We start from the raw sequence: 14,841 nt of genomic DNA, 5'->3' as shown, positions 1-14,841 counted from the left end.
TACAAGCTATAGGTCATACAAGTTTTCCTACTTTCATATTTGCCGATCGATTTGCCTCATTAGTCAACCAATCTATTATCTCTCACAATAATTATCAAGGTGTTAGTTATTGGGCACAGGTTAGGATTTCGGCATTGTATCAACGTTGATTCAACGTCAGGTGTGCCCACTGGGTTAGCTTCGCTGCCAAACAAACACCTAAATTAGTCGGTGTCCGTTATTGAGGCATATGATAAGGAACGAGGTGAACGCTAACTTGCTATAAAGGCCGTTGGCTCTCAAAAAGTTGTGCATTGTCATGTAAATCAGACAGTATCACGCCCGATAGCTTTTTACGCAGGATTTCGGTGATTGACCCTTGATCGGAAAGGGTGTATCACATTCTGTAATAGGTATATCGTGCGGACTAAATATCACATTAGTGTATACTCAAAAAATGTAATGCGATGTTTTTCGTTATCCTGCTACAAGAAATTGGGCTATTGGAAATCTACCATACCCTGTGGAAGAATTAAGAGACGTCCTCCATAGACGAATTGTGTTTTTCAAATGGAATTGGCTAAAGTAATTTTTTTTAAACCCAGAGTCCCTATGCCTTTACCCTCATGTATATCCTCTTCAACTGGAGTATTTCAAATGGAAGGTACCAAATATTTCTATTTGATCATGTTGAAACCCATACTCTATCAGTGGAAGATTTTAGTTAAATTTTCCACATGGGCAGTGTGGATTTTAAATCGAATAGCCATTGACAAGTTTCTAGTTAATTTGATATAAATTAGTACCAAGCATTATACGTTGGGTTAGGTATAATTCCAATTTGAGCTTTCCAAGTCTGACTAGACTGCAATGTTCAGTCGCGATTTTCTATACACATGATACTGGATTGACTGATTGGTCGGAGTGGGTGGGGATGTGGCTCTCTTATTTGAGACATTAGGATTCCCTCGCTTGGTATTACGCCACTATAATTATTTAAAAACCACTCTCCTTTGCTCGTTTCCAACTTGGGCGGGCATATGCTCCAAGGCGAAAGGAATCTCAATTGGACCTATTCATTTGCTCACCTAAAACAATGAGCTTCTTAGATTTTAAAAATGGTAGAAAAGGACAAGACAGTCGAGAGTTGAGAGACAGTAAAGCTTAAATCACAATCACCTGTTCCTACAAAATGAGCATAAAGTTGGCATAGTACTTTAGAAGATACAAACCATTAATCATGAATAAGTCAATAGAAAACAACGAAATTCTGAAGGAAATTCTGACTTATGAAAACTAAATGAAGGAAGGTGCTATCCTAACATGTTTGGTGTGATGTTAGGCATGTTAAGGGTATAAAATAAGGATTTCAAATCTGTTATATCAAAGAAAGCTATTTTTTGCCAACTTGAAGCTCATTTTGTGAGAGCTGGTCATACTGAGTTAATGCTTTCTGGTTCTGAACCCTCGAAGTGCACATTATGTTTTGATAACTTAAGCATGTATTATGCCACTTATAACCCCATTATTGATATCTCAGCCAGCCATCTAGCGGTTGCTATTTAGTGATTCATGTAATGAAACAAATCGGTACTTAGCCCTTGTAGGACTTCCTTTGTCACCCTAACATTAATTATACCATGTATACGGGGTGTCCCAGAAAGAACTGTATCGACGGACGCTTTCATTTTTATGTATCTTAATTCCCGAACCAATCAGAGATAAATGGTTGATGTTGTTGATAAAAAAGTAGCTATCACATTCTTCTTGAATTGGCTTCTTCTTGTGCAAATCATACCTCATTTTAAACCCATTCCACGAGAATCATATATAAACTACATAACTCGCACCTTAATTCTTTGGCTCGCTGTATATTGAACATCGTGACAACTGCATACGTCTCGTGCTCACATACAGACCATCGATTAATATTTGAATCCGTGGAACGGATTGAAAAATGAGATCTTTTAGTAAAAGTCTTACATTTCAAATACGGAACGGTCAATTTTCCAAATTTAAAATTACATTAAGTATTCGGCCATTTTTAATTTGGGCATTAAAATGGCCACAAAATTAATAATTTTCGGCGATACAGTTTTTTTCAGTGACACCCTGTACAAGGTCAATAGTACATTATACTTAAGATTTTGTTGTTTTTATTACAATAGGTCAATAATAGTTCCATTCTGATAAACATTTACTTGGCGTAGTAGGTTACTGGTCTGCGTCCGAAAGTTCGATAGTACACTAATACTTCTGAACTAAGGTTCAGGATCAAAGAGGAAGCCCCGTCAGAGCAGTTCATGGGGTGAACCAAACCTGCCCGGTTATCAAATTAATCCGTGACAAGCTTATCTCTGAATTTGTCAGGTGCGTACTAATGCAATAACATCAAAACATCAATTAACCAGGCAGGGTTGGTTCACCCCAGAAGAAATACTCTGGCGGGGCTTCCTCTTTAAGTTTAAGTTTAAGTTAAGTTTAATAATAAGTCAACCCTAAAGATGATTTAATACTACATCTATTGGTTTTTAGTCAATGAGATAAAGCGTTTTTTGTTGCGTTTGGAAAAGCGCGCTACCTCATTGGTCAAATACCAATCACTCGTCGCTCAGCGATCGAGTATAAATTCAGCTTATCTTTCGGACTAGCAAACCCTTTTAATTTTTTTGATCGAACCTCATTTGTGGACTGGCGAAGCCTAATATAGGATTATAAAGAACAGTTCGCGGTTTAATAGGAAATTCGCACCTAACAAATCAGCCCGGGTTAAATTTGGCTAGACAACCTGCACTGGAGAAAAAGTCTGAGAAATTTTTTAACGCACATAGGAAAATTGATGATTTTTAAATTTCCGACTTCGCTCTTCTTGCTCCGTCCATCGGAGGGGACGTTAAGTCGTCTGTATGTACAGAGATCTATTTCGTACATCTAAGTAGCAGAGTCACTCTAACAGTTCCAATCAGTCCAGCATATATGCAGAGAAACAGCCTACAGGAACAAACAACCCTATTTTTACGCCTAAGTGAAAAACATGTTGTAGCGATGACCCTGAGTAGTCGACTAGTCGGAAACCATAACGGGTCCATCATGTAGACAAGTTCATTGCGAGGCATGAGCTGGTTTTTTTAAGGCAACTGATGGAGCAGAACAACTAATTGTTTCCTGAAGCCCAGGGTATATTTATCTGAAAAACATGCACTTTACTCGGCCTTAATAATAGTTTTCAGGAACTTTTGAAATCAGTCACTGTATTTATATAAAGCTGTATCTTGTTGGATGGTATGACTAGAATACCGTAAAGATTCGACTAATGGCGTATGTGGGCTCCCCTGACATAATTGGAATTCAGGCGGCGAGCGGCATGATAAGCAGAGACGGCAAAGCCGCTCGCTCTTATGCCACGTATTATGTGCAATAAACGAGAAGACGGGTTTACTTGGTGAATAGCCTCGTGTCTTGATTCTAAAAAAACAGATTTCTTGATCCAAAAAGCCATTTTGTCTATAGTAATATGTATGCATATTTATTTAAAACATCCTTTTTACATTATTTCGCGAATGTGTTTTTAAAGATTACCCAGTTTTTGTGTGTTTCGCGAATCGCGTTTCTTCAGCAGCGCGATACTGCCGATGAGCATGAGTACCAGCGGATACACGAAGTGCAGGGACCGGGAGAATTCTCGACAATAGAGTCAATTGCGAGTTTCAGACTTTTGTTTGAGCAGAGAAGATCTTCTCTGGTCTGAGAAACCTGCCTGAACATGTTAGATTTGAATGACCCGTCAATGCACACGTGCATTGACATTCGATGATGTATCTCAAGTTCACGTGGGCAAGGTGGGGGGGTCAGGGGAGTGTCAGGGGAACAGCTGCCTCTGGAACACCTTCCACATTTTTTTGCATCTCCCCGGGAGAACGTCGTGATATTAACGATTTGTTCACACCATGTTTCACCATTTTGACTATTTTCACAAAATCCCTCTGCATGAAAGTCACTCCCTTCTGGAAAAATCATACAGGCTACGTCCCGGAGTGCCAGTGCAATAGAGGTCTCACAATGGCCCTACTGCTAAAGGGTTAATACTGGCTGGGTTTGTACCCTCTACAGCGTTCGTCCTTTATTCAATCAACTTAAATTATTGTTTTTTGTTTTGTTTCCAGCGTGTCCGAATGGTTTGTACGGTGCAGGGTGTTCTGAAGGGTGCTACTGTGAAAATGGCGGCACTTGCGACCCCTTTGAAGGCTGTATTTGCCCACAAGGTTATACTGGACCAACGTGTGCTGATGTATGCAGTTGCATGAATGGTGGAACCTGCGATGCTTCGGGAGGCTGCGATTGCCCGATAGAATTTACTGGATCATTATGCGAAAATCAAAGTACGTTCCCAAGAGGTTGCCATTTATTAGTCCTACGCCTTTGTGCAGTTTACGCCCATCTGAACTATTCAAAATCACTCCACTGTGACGTGCCCAAAGCTTACGAAATACAGCCTCTCAATTCGCCGTAGAAGTAGTCATGTAACACGATTAATTACCATAGGAATAGACGAATACCATTTTTTAATGCATTGCCTACACTACCTACAAGTAGACTGCACTCATCACCTGTCATGTCTGTGTATGTGCAATCATATATTAAATACAAAACCGCTCTTTTCAAAGACACTATTCGTACAGGTCTGAGTGATGTCAGCATAATTTGAAATTGCTATAGAATCACGATCTAGGTCTTTATGCCTATTTGATAATCACTGGTTGACGCAGAGTTACAGCGTACGTCTAGTGCGGGGCGGCAATACATTCAAAAAACTGTATTCACCTATCGTATCACTACTACTTCTACAGCGAATTGGTTCCATTTTCTCGTTCTCTAGTTTTTGCTACGGCAAACAATACCGAAATTGTATACAAAATTGTGGTATTGTAAATTTGTACGCCTTTATTTAGAAGGGACCCTCGACTGGATCCTAATAATTAGAGGTTAGGAAATCTAACCCAAGATTGACATGCACCGGACGGAATGAGCGTTCATGCATTTTAAGATCGTTAAATCTTTGGGACGCAAATGCTCCCTGTTGCATAAGAGATGCACAGAATTTAGAGAATGACTTGCTTTTCTTTCTACTGCATTGACCATGTTGAAATCCCACCAAACTAAATAAGTTTGCAACTCTGCTATGCACTTAGAATGCTTATGGTATTTACCTTTATGACATTTACAACTCTTTCGTCCTTTTGAAATAATGACGACTGATGATCTGTATTTTTCAACAGAAATCACATTTACCGCCAACGTTACCCAAGTCAACCTGAATGACAAAGCGAGGGTGGCATTACAATGCAAATGTGATCAAAGTATCAATCCATGTCCTCTTCTGTCGATCGAGGTATGTTTAACAAGTTATCATCATCATCATCATCATCATCATCATCATCATCATCATCATCATCATCATTATCGTCGTCATGACTATCATCATCATCATCATCATCATCATCATCATCATCATATCATCATCATCGTGATAGTCATCATTGTTGTTGCCATCATTCGGCTTCTTCATCATCACAATCATCATCACCATCCCCATCCCCAATTTGTCTTTATCATCATCGTTTGTGTTATTTACAGGAAGTGGACCCGCCCAGTATACCCCCTCAATCCAACAAAGACTTCGACTATCAACGGAATGGACTAACGTTCTATTTTACACCGTATGGACACAATGGCGACTGGAAGTTTAAGTGTGATGCCAATGTGGATGGTCATATGTTCAGCTACACTGTCTCAATCACAGCAATTGGTAAGACTCGGTCCCAGTCGGTTGGCTATGGAACCACATGACTGCGGAATTAGGACGTGACATGTGTAGAAGTCACACTAATATTATATCACCCGGATCTGTAGCTCACCATAAGCTTAATGTACGATAGCAGAGGATGTTTAAAGACATTCCCATAACCCAATGGGATTTCTGACCTTGTATGTCTGGCTTTTGTACACATGTAGCACAGTTGACCATAGCTTGCATTGGGATTGTGTGCAAATATCTGGTGTTTTCCTTCCTTTTATTTAACATCCAAAACATTGAGACTTATGAATAAAATTAATGCAGTGGGAACATTCGGAAGCAGTGGGAGCTCGTTGGCTGCAGTTTTAAAATTACAATTTTGTGTGTGTGTGGCAATGGGAACTTTGCCTTTAAAATTAGATTATATTGATCAAATTTCCCAATCATAGTGCATTGTAGGAATGCCTTTAAGCCTCCTCTGGTACGATAGTTACAATGGGACTAGACTAGGAGCGGCAACCACCGAGGCACCAATCGTCGGATATCCATTTCATGCCAGAGAAGTCGCAGCGCGTACTCACGTGCATGGTGGATTTTGTATTGCCGCGTGACTATCCATCAACCACTGAAGCCAAGTGCTTCATTGACAGCCAATTAATTGCCGCGTTTGTTTGATAACATTTAAAACTGGATTCATTTTAAGTAAAGTTGAACAATGATGGCGCTATTTATCTGAAATCGTATACACTTGTATAATGGAATTAGAACATCAAAACAAGACAACATAATGGCAAGGAAATTTTCCAAAAACATTTTATTATGAAATGTAAGGAATAATTCATATTATTTGGCTATTTTAAATTTACAATGTATGTAAATAGCGCCCTCAATTTGCACACAAACGTACAGTTTATATAATAAAAACGACCACAAAAAAGCAGAAAAATTATTTCACCAATAGGTATTTATTTTATGACATAATATGTTGGCTCAAAGATATAAGGTGCTGGAAACTAAAACAAAATATTCAGTAATTAATCATCAAGCTGAAAATTTTCACACCACCGTAGTAATTGATTCTTTCTTCATTCTCCTAACACACAGGTGAGCCCCCTGTAATATCCGACTTTCAGGATGAAGTGGTTAACGCTGGACAATCCACTAGATTACAGTGTTCTGTACGGGACGTGAGTGCAGCAGACGTCACCATCACTCTACTCCCACCGCAAGGGCTGCCACTGCGAACACATGAATTGAGACAGCTAGGTAATGCAGTTACGGCTAAATTCATTATAACGGAAACGGTTACGACGGATGAACAGGGACGGTATACGTGTCGTGCAGTCACCAGAACTGGAACAAGTGAGAGTCGAGCTATGCTGACGGTGAAAAGTAAGTGTGCTTGTTTGTTTTGTATTCAATTAGCCTTTTCGAAGTATGGCGTACACAAAAGGAGGGCAGTCTTCAATCTGGGTAAATACCGGCAAATTCAAAAGACTTTTAAGATGGTGCTGCACGAAGTGGGTTAAAACCCACTTCGTGCAGCACCATCCTATTGTGCCCGCCATATCTTGAACAGGCTAATGATCGTCCCGTATGAACTCACAATTAACCATAATAGGACACTGTTACTGCTAGCTGCTTGCACTTCCACACTCCCGGCCCTACACCAAGCTGGCACAAATTTCTACAAACATTTACTCCTTTCAGGAAATGCCATTTCGCAAGACCTCACTTTTGACAATCCTTTTTTTATGGCACAATATTTGTTATAACCTTTGGAGCTCTTTGGGTAACGAGAATGGATTAACTGATTTCAGTCTCTAACACCACTCACTTTTGGTTATCTACATAATTATAGACTCTATGACAAACCGTAAAGATTCGCCTAATTGCGCATAATGGGCTCTCTTGATGTAACTGGAATTTGAGGCACAACCTGAACGTGCCCTCCCGTAAAATTCCCACCAGCAAATAAGGGCACGGACCTTTAATTTTCAGAGGAGGAAGCTCTCTTCTGTACGTGAAATTTAAGGCAGAGGAGCCCATGCGCGCTATTAGGCGAATCTTTACGGTATTTTCTTTACCCAGATTGCACAATATTTGTAAACATCCAAACAGCATCTGAACAGTCTTGGTTTGGTACATTGCTTGGCTTAAAAAAACTTGACTTGCAGAAAGATGATTTACATTATAATACTATACCGAAACACCATAGTAGCTAATGCTCCCACGAAAAACTCTCATGAGTATGGGGATCCTGTGGATCTCTAGCGGAAGTCAATCTAACAGAAATTACCCTGTCATTGCGTATCCAGGAACAATACGTATAAGCGTACGCCGTACGGGAACGCATACTGTACGCTCTGCTGATCGTGTATGGTGGGGTGCTAACGTACGCTGTTAGCACCCCACCTATTGTGGGAATGAATTTCGGTCAAACTGACTTCTGTAGAGAATTCCAGCACGTTTGACCAACTTATGTATGTTCTTAATTTTTCGCAGTTCCTCCAGTCCCACGTTTTCAGCCTTATCTCGTGGGAATTCCAACTGGTCGTCAAACGATAATTAACTTAAACGCGAGTGTCTACCACGGCGATGGACCAATTATTGCGCGCCACGTGCAGTATCACTTAACGTCCGTTGATAACTATGATCCGTTACCAGTTCCCGATCCTTCAAGTGATACCTTTACTTTAAGCGGACTTCTTGGTAATCGGCAATATGGAGTACGCGTTGTACTGAGCAGACCTGGCACTCCGAGCGAATCTGGAATTGGAGATCCAGGACCAGAATTAGTCTTTGAAACACGGTGTGAAGGTAAGGTGATGCATTTTTGTAAATCAGACCACTCACGAGCCCGTGTCAAAATTGTATCATGCTTCGTGTGGCTACTTATTCCTGGTAATTGAAGGGCCATATTGGCTAAATTGTACACCCCCATTGTTCCAAGCGTACAAACTAAGTACACCTCATTAAATCGCTGGCTTATTGCATCTGACACAATAGTTTCTTGTAACCCGTTAACCTTGGTATATATCAAATGTAGAGAGATTAATTATCTTTTCCATGATACCAGTCGCGTCATGATCACGAATTGATATTGAAAGTAATATAATGATCAAAATATTGTAATACAATATGAGAAGTGGAGATCATTTTGGACGCCATCTTGGATTGAGAGGTGACAGAAGTAAACGCGCAAGACTATGTCATATACAACAAGCAAGAGAATAAATGAGGTGTATTTAGTTTGTACGCAGGGTGCAATGGGACTAAAAAACTAAGCACGTTTTTGAGGTATGGCCCTTCGATTATGGGTTGTTTTGCGACACTAAGTTTGGGTGGTTAGCCAGTCAGGACCCACATCGTCGGCCAAATGCAAGACTATCGTACGTGCAGTTTTCATTTTTTTTCCATGAGAAGCAATAATCATGATAATTTGTGGAAACTATATTTGTATCTGATATTTGAGTAGTAATGAAAATCGAATACATTGAAAGTACTAAAACTTAAATTTAAATTGGATTTAATTGTGGGCGATTCGTAGCTGAGACGAATATAACTAATCTCAGATTCGCAGCGAGCCATAATGTCTATGGCGAGTGGAAAATCGTTCACTAGAATAGAGTTTGGGCGAGTGGGCGAGTGGTGGCGAGCGAGAGCGAGAGCAAGGTCTGAACCCCAATGATTATGATATGCCCCAGGGCCGGATGTACTTTTTGCTGCACGGAAAACATTATTGGACTCAAAAATACTGTAATATTGAAGCTTAAATGGTAAATATAGTTGAAATTGGAACAGATTTGCGCGAAGCGCGCAAAAATTATTATGTCAAAATAATATGATATTATTGGTCACAATTACACACACATGGGTCAATTTGGCCCCTCTCTAATTGGGCCCCTCTCCCCCTGGGCCCGGACCTGCTTACCCCTGTAGAAAATCTGACCCTGCAGGTATGTCCCCAAGGGATAACGTAGTAACTTGCCCAGATGTGCTGTTTGTAAATATGTAAACTTGATTTCGTTGACGTTTCCTTGCAGCTCCGACAACTACCGTTACAGGTTTAGTACTCAGGAGTGAGACGTCTACAACAATAAGAGTGACTTGGCAGGTAAGAAATACGACGATGATGATGATCAAGATGATGATGATGTAGTACTACACCCTTGATAAATTTTGTGACTAATTTTGCATTTTTTCAAAAATTAACTGCACACTGGTAACCAAAGGTTATGTATATTATAGGGCAAGGAATCCAATTACTTCACTGAAATTTCAGTGATTCAAGACAAGTGGTTCATTATATATGTTAAGAAATGAGGTACATTCTATACATTCTAGTGGTTCCTCTTTTCTTATCATTTTTTGATGTTATTATTTTGACAATGTTCCTGTCTTGACAGCCTTTGCGAGACCAAGACATTCAGAGCTACAGAGTGCAATATCGGCCATCTATTCCACGTGCTGTGATACAAGAGGTTATGGTAGATAGCTCTCAAACATCAGTCCTACTCAGTGATTTGGTACCGTACACATATTATGGGGTCACAGTAGTAGCCAAAAATTGCGGAGGTTTTGGTTCGTCACCGGCGATCGGAAGACAGAAAACGTTAGAAGGAGGTAGGGTTCTCTAACGCAGTCTTTAACTTTTTGACATTTGTACATCTTTTACACACAAAACCTTAAATTCGTTGAATTATTTTATCATTACATTTCTATGGAAATACATAAAGCAGTTGGTACAATGACTATAAGAATTGTGTATTTGAGCTTGAAATGTGCTTTGAGTGTGCCACAGTTCTTTGCCCAGTTTTGTATGTTAGGATATACCTGCACCACAATCCATGCTGACTTTTCAGCAATAAAGTACCGTATTTCCTCGAATAGTCGCCCCCTTTAATTAAACGCCTCACCACTTTTCAACCAAGATGTTTCAAAAATGCATATATTTCCATGTAATATTGTGTAGTAAGCTTACCAATGTGCATATATAACATAGTCGCTAATGGCGTCGGTAATTGGCGAATTGCTGGTCGTCAACCCGGAAGTTCATAGTTCGTCATTTCAGTGTCAGATTTAAGCTTATGTAATGACAATTCTAAAAATGACCTCTAATAAACGGCCCTTTTGAAAAATGCAACACCTCCGGGGCGACTATTCGAGGAAATACGGTAATAACCTAAACTGATGCTAATCAAATCGGTATTGTCTAATAGTGCAATATATGCAAAGACTGTTATAAGTCAAAAAGTATCCTGATCAGAGGCAAAGCCATAGAAGCTGTGCAGACTACAGAGTATCTGGAGTGCTAAGGACATCCAAACCAACACCAAGATTGAGCTATACAAGGTCCTTGTTTTGTCAAAATTACTCTACGGAACAGAAACCTGGACATTGAAAAGAGAGGATGAGAATCGACTTCTCACTTTTGAGATGATGTGCCTTAGGAAGATAATGGGAGTAACACGGAGAGACAGGATCCGAAACTCCGCCATCCGCAAAACCCTGGGTGTTGAGTTTTCCATCTTGGACAGAATTACCTGGAAGAGACTGCATTATTTTGGCCACGTCAAGAGAATTCCTCCTCACGCCTTCCAAAGATGGCCTTCGAATGTCTCATCCAGGGAGTCAGACCTAGAAGGAGACCACCAAAGAGGTGGAGAGACTGCCTGCTAGCTGACTGCAAAAGAACCAACCTAAACTCCATTGTAAATGCCAGTCGTACAGCAGATGACAGAACAGTTTGGCGGGACATTAAGATGTGGATGCCACCACTCAACTCCCAATTGGAGTGAACGGCATAGGTCAAGGTCAAGGTTATAAGTCTTATTCTTATTCTGTCCAAGAATAGTTCAGGACTGGAACAAACTACTATATATCACATCGTCACATTACAAGACTCCAATAAATTCAAGAAAGAAGCAACCAACCACCAAAAGCAACTCCTATAAAAAGCAATCTGCATGTACACAACCATTCTTGTCCGTCTGGTTTCACCTGAAGCGTAGGATACATTCAAACACATAAGTTGACCTAATTTATTGTAGCCTAATGACTTTATGTCCTCCCATAGAAATAACCAGTGAGATTTCTTTCACTTTACCTTGTTATATCAGCTTAAAATGGACAGCAACCCTTCCCGGCAGTTATTACTAATATTATTTCACTATTTTGAATACAATTTGACCGAAAACTCTTAATTTTTTCTCTGTAGTTCCTGGTCCTGTGACAAATTTGCAAGTACGATCAACCACAGTTGCAGGTACTCTGCGAGTTGTTTGGCACGATCCTATTCAAAAGAATGGGCGAATCACTTACTTCGATATTAGATTTTTTGAAATTCTGCCAGATGGTTCAGAAGGTACAGGATTGGATCCATTCCTTTACAGCGTTACAGGTGACAGTCAGTATATATATCTCCAGACGAACCTGAAGAATTTTACGACCTATAAAGTTTATGTAAAAGCGGTTAACAAACAGGCAGGTGCAGTCGCCGTAGAAAATGCTACAACAATTGAAACAGGTAATAAATCAATCGATCAACATACCGATCAATCAATCGATCAACAACATATCAATCAATCAATCAATTTAACAATCAAACAGGCAGGTGCAGTCGACGTACAAAATGCTACAATTGAAACAGGTAATAAATCAATCGATCAACATATCGATCAATCAATCAATCAATATTCCAATCAAAGCGCTATTATATTTAGCTATATTTGTAAAGATGTCATTTTCCACTTCGTGACAATTTCTATCGTTTTCCCTTTTGAAGCACCAAGTGGTCCACCGATTGGTAGCGAGATATCCCACCGAACCGACACCACACTCGGTATCCGATTCCAGTCGCCGAACAAACCTTTACGTAACGGTATCATTATCCTTTTCGAATGTGAATTGATCGATTCTGCCGATGCGAGTAAGGTCCAGTATGTCAACACCACTTCACTACTGTGTGGGTTTGAAAATTTGAAACCCGCGGAAGGCTATCAGATGCAAGTCCGAGCATACACTAAAGCAGGGCCAGGCCCGTATAGTGATCGTCTACCTACAACTACTCTTAATCCAGGTAAGGTTATGTATGTAGGCTATGTGTGGGTAGAGTGGGACGTATTGGGGATGTGCAGGTGGATGTTTGGGTGAGTGTTACATCATCAGATGCTGGTCCGAGCATACACTAAAGCTTACCTATAACCAGTGTTAATACAGATAAGCCGGTTATTATTCCTTGCGAACGAGTAAGAGAGTGAATTGTGAAATGAGCTGATAGAGCATTCGCGGGCGTGGAGAGTGGGTGTTGATGAGTAGTGGGGCAGAGTGTCATCGCCCCGATATATTTATGGCAGAAATCGCCATGGTAGGTTGAATCCACAGCCACGCAGGGCCATTTTGTTCCGACCTTTGAGACGCATAATGAGCCGAGGGACATCCGACTAAGGCTACTGACAATAGCCTGGTAATTGACCTCTCTGTGTGTGAGTGAGCATGTATACGCCATTGATGAGGTCAATGGTCATATGCTTTTAGACGAGTGTACGAGTGAGTGCAGCTACGCTATAATAGTTCGGCACATAAAATCAGAATATTTTTGTCAGTTTTTGAGTTCAAGACGCAATGATCTCAAGAAGCAAGCTAACGACTATCATATCCGTTGAACACGTATATTCAAGTGCATGGAACAAAAGCTGGCTTCTTTAGACTAAATCAATTCCGGGAGATATTCATTATTTTCTACCCCGGTATCCAGAGATTTATCGTCTGAATATCAAATCGTGCATAGCACATTCACGTGTATCGATCCCGGGTATTCATTTCAGTGTCACTGCTGCATAATGTAATTATTAACCGGGCGATGTCGGTGTGTGGGGTGGATGTGGGACGGCGGAGTGTTATGGATGTGTTCGGGTATAACAAGAATTGATTAACTCTTTTATTTCACTGTTTATCACCAAATTTTCACCACACAAAAAGAGTTTTAAAAAGGTTAAAATGTCGTATAAAAAGAGATGAAATTGGAAAAATCCTCAAAATTACCAACATTGGAATTAGCAATAATTGATTATTACGTTTAGGATCAAAGGTTGCGCTACAGCTAGACTAACATCACCAGCCGTCTACTGTGTTATGCATCGTATAGGTTGACGAATGAGGGCAGCAATCTAGACTACAGCTAGGGTTAGCGTCACTCTTATCTTGGGAACCATATCAGCAGTCGAAGAGTTAAAAAAGAAAAATCAACGAAATGACCATTCTACATTTTCATCCGTTTTCCTTTCTACAGGGCAAACAGCGCCACCAGAAACCAAAGAAACAACCACAATGTATCGCACAAATCCAGGTCCAAAACCAACCTCAGTGCCAGTCGTCAAAAGTAAGTGGATCCTTTCTCTGGTTTAAATTAAACCTAAAAAACTAAGACTTCCAAATGACAGTTGTTGTAAGTTGAAAAGCAACTCTCTGATTTCACAAGGTCTAAAAAAGTAGCAAACCTAGCAGTCACAGAATAGAGGTTCTAAATAGAACCTCTTCTTGTCCTCTAAGGAGAACCCTCCTGAACCTCTCACAAAGGGCCATTTTGGACGGTTTTGGAACCATTTTTGGTTCTTTAGAGAACCTTTAAGGGTTCTCCTGAGAGGACATGACAACTTTAGAACCTTCTTAGAACCTTTATTTCTTAGCGTGCTTATCATCTGGCATTTACTATTGTTTTTCATACTGAGTCTTAGAGCATAAAGATTAAAGATTAATATTTTCAAAATAATTATTGCCAAAGGCGAACTACCCAGCAATGTTTGGTTTTTATCTAGGCCTACACCATGTATCAGTTTTCATAATAGAGGTTATCCGTGTTCTATAAGCTGCATATCCTATCAACGACTGCTATATTCCTTGTTTAGGACTTTCAAAAGAAGTACCTGCATCTGCAGCCATGACTGTTTCAAAATTGCCCGCCAAAATCATGCAGGTAACTCCGAGGTCGTTGCGTTGAAATTAGTTTGAATGAGGAATACTACGGGAACCAGCACCTTTTGTTAGAATTCACATATGAGTAATGT

General features: G+C 40.1%; 1 protein-coding gene across 1 annotated transcript in view; it reads left to right on the top strand.

Moving 5' to 3' along the window:
• The window catches only part of LOC140138250 (angiopoietin-1 receptor-like), a 43,010-nt gene that overhangs the window by 18,888 nt on the left and 9,281 nt on the right, over window positions 1-14,841 (top strand). Inside the window, exons 7-16 of the mRNA XM_072160167.1 lie at window positions 4,143-4,358; window positions 5,256-5,368; window positions 5,614-5,785; window positions 6,878-7,165; window positions 8,279-8,593; window positions 9,820-9,890; window positions 10,183-10,399; window positions 11,994-12,302; window positions 12,561-12,854; window positions 13,998-14,156. Of these exons, the coding sequence (XP_072016268.1) occupies window positions 4,143-4,358; window positions 5,256-5,368; window positions 5,614-5,785; window positions 6,878-7,165; window positions 8,279-8,593; window positions 9,820-9,890; window positions 10,183-10,399; window positions 11,994-12,302; window positions 12,561-12,854; window positions 13,998-14,156 (2,154 nt within the window). The remainder of the gene's footprint in view (window positions 1-4,142; window positions 4,359-5,255; window positions 5,369-5,613; window positions 5,786-6,877; window positions 7,166-8,278; window positions 8,594-9,819; window positions 9,891-10,182; window positions 10,400-11,993; window positions 12,303-12,560; window positions 12,855-13,997; window positions 14,157-14,841) is intronic.

This window comes from Amphiura filiformis, chromosome 2 (genome assembly GCF_039555335.1).
Source record: "Amphiura filiformis chromosome 2, Afil_fr2py, whole genome shotgun sequence".
In the NCBI taxonomy this organism is placed as follows: domain Eukaryota; kingdom Metazoa; phylum Echinodermata; class Ophiuroidea; order Amphilepidida; family Amphiuridae; genus Amphiura; species Amphiura filiformis.
Note: the sequence above shows the minus strand (reverse complement) of the source record. Positions and strands in the feature narration are given on the sequence as shown.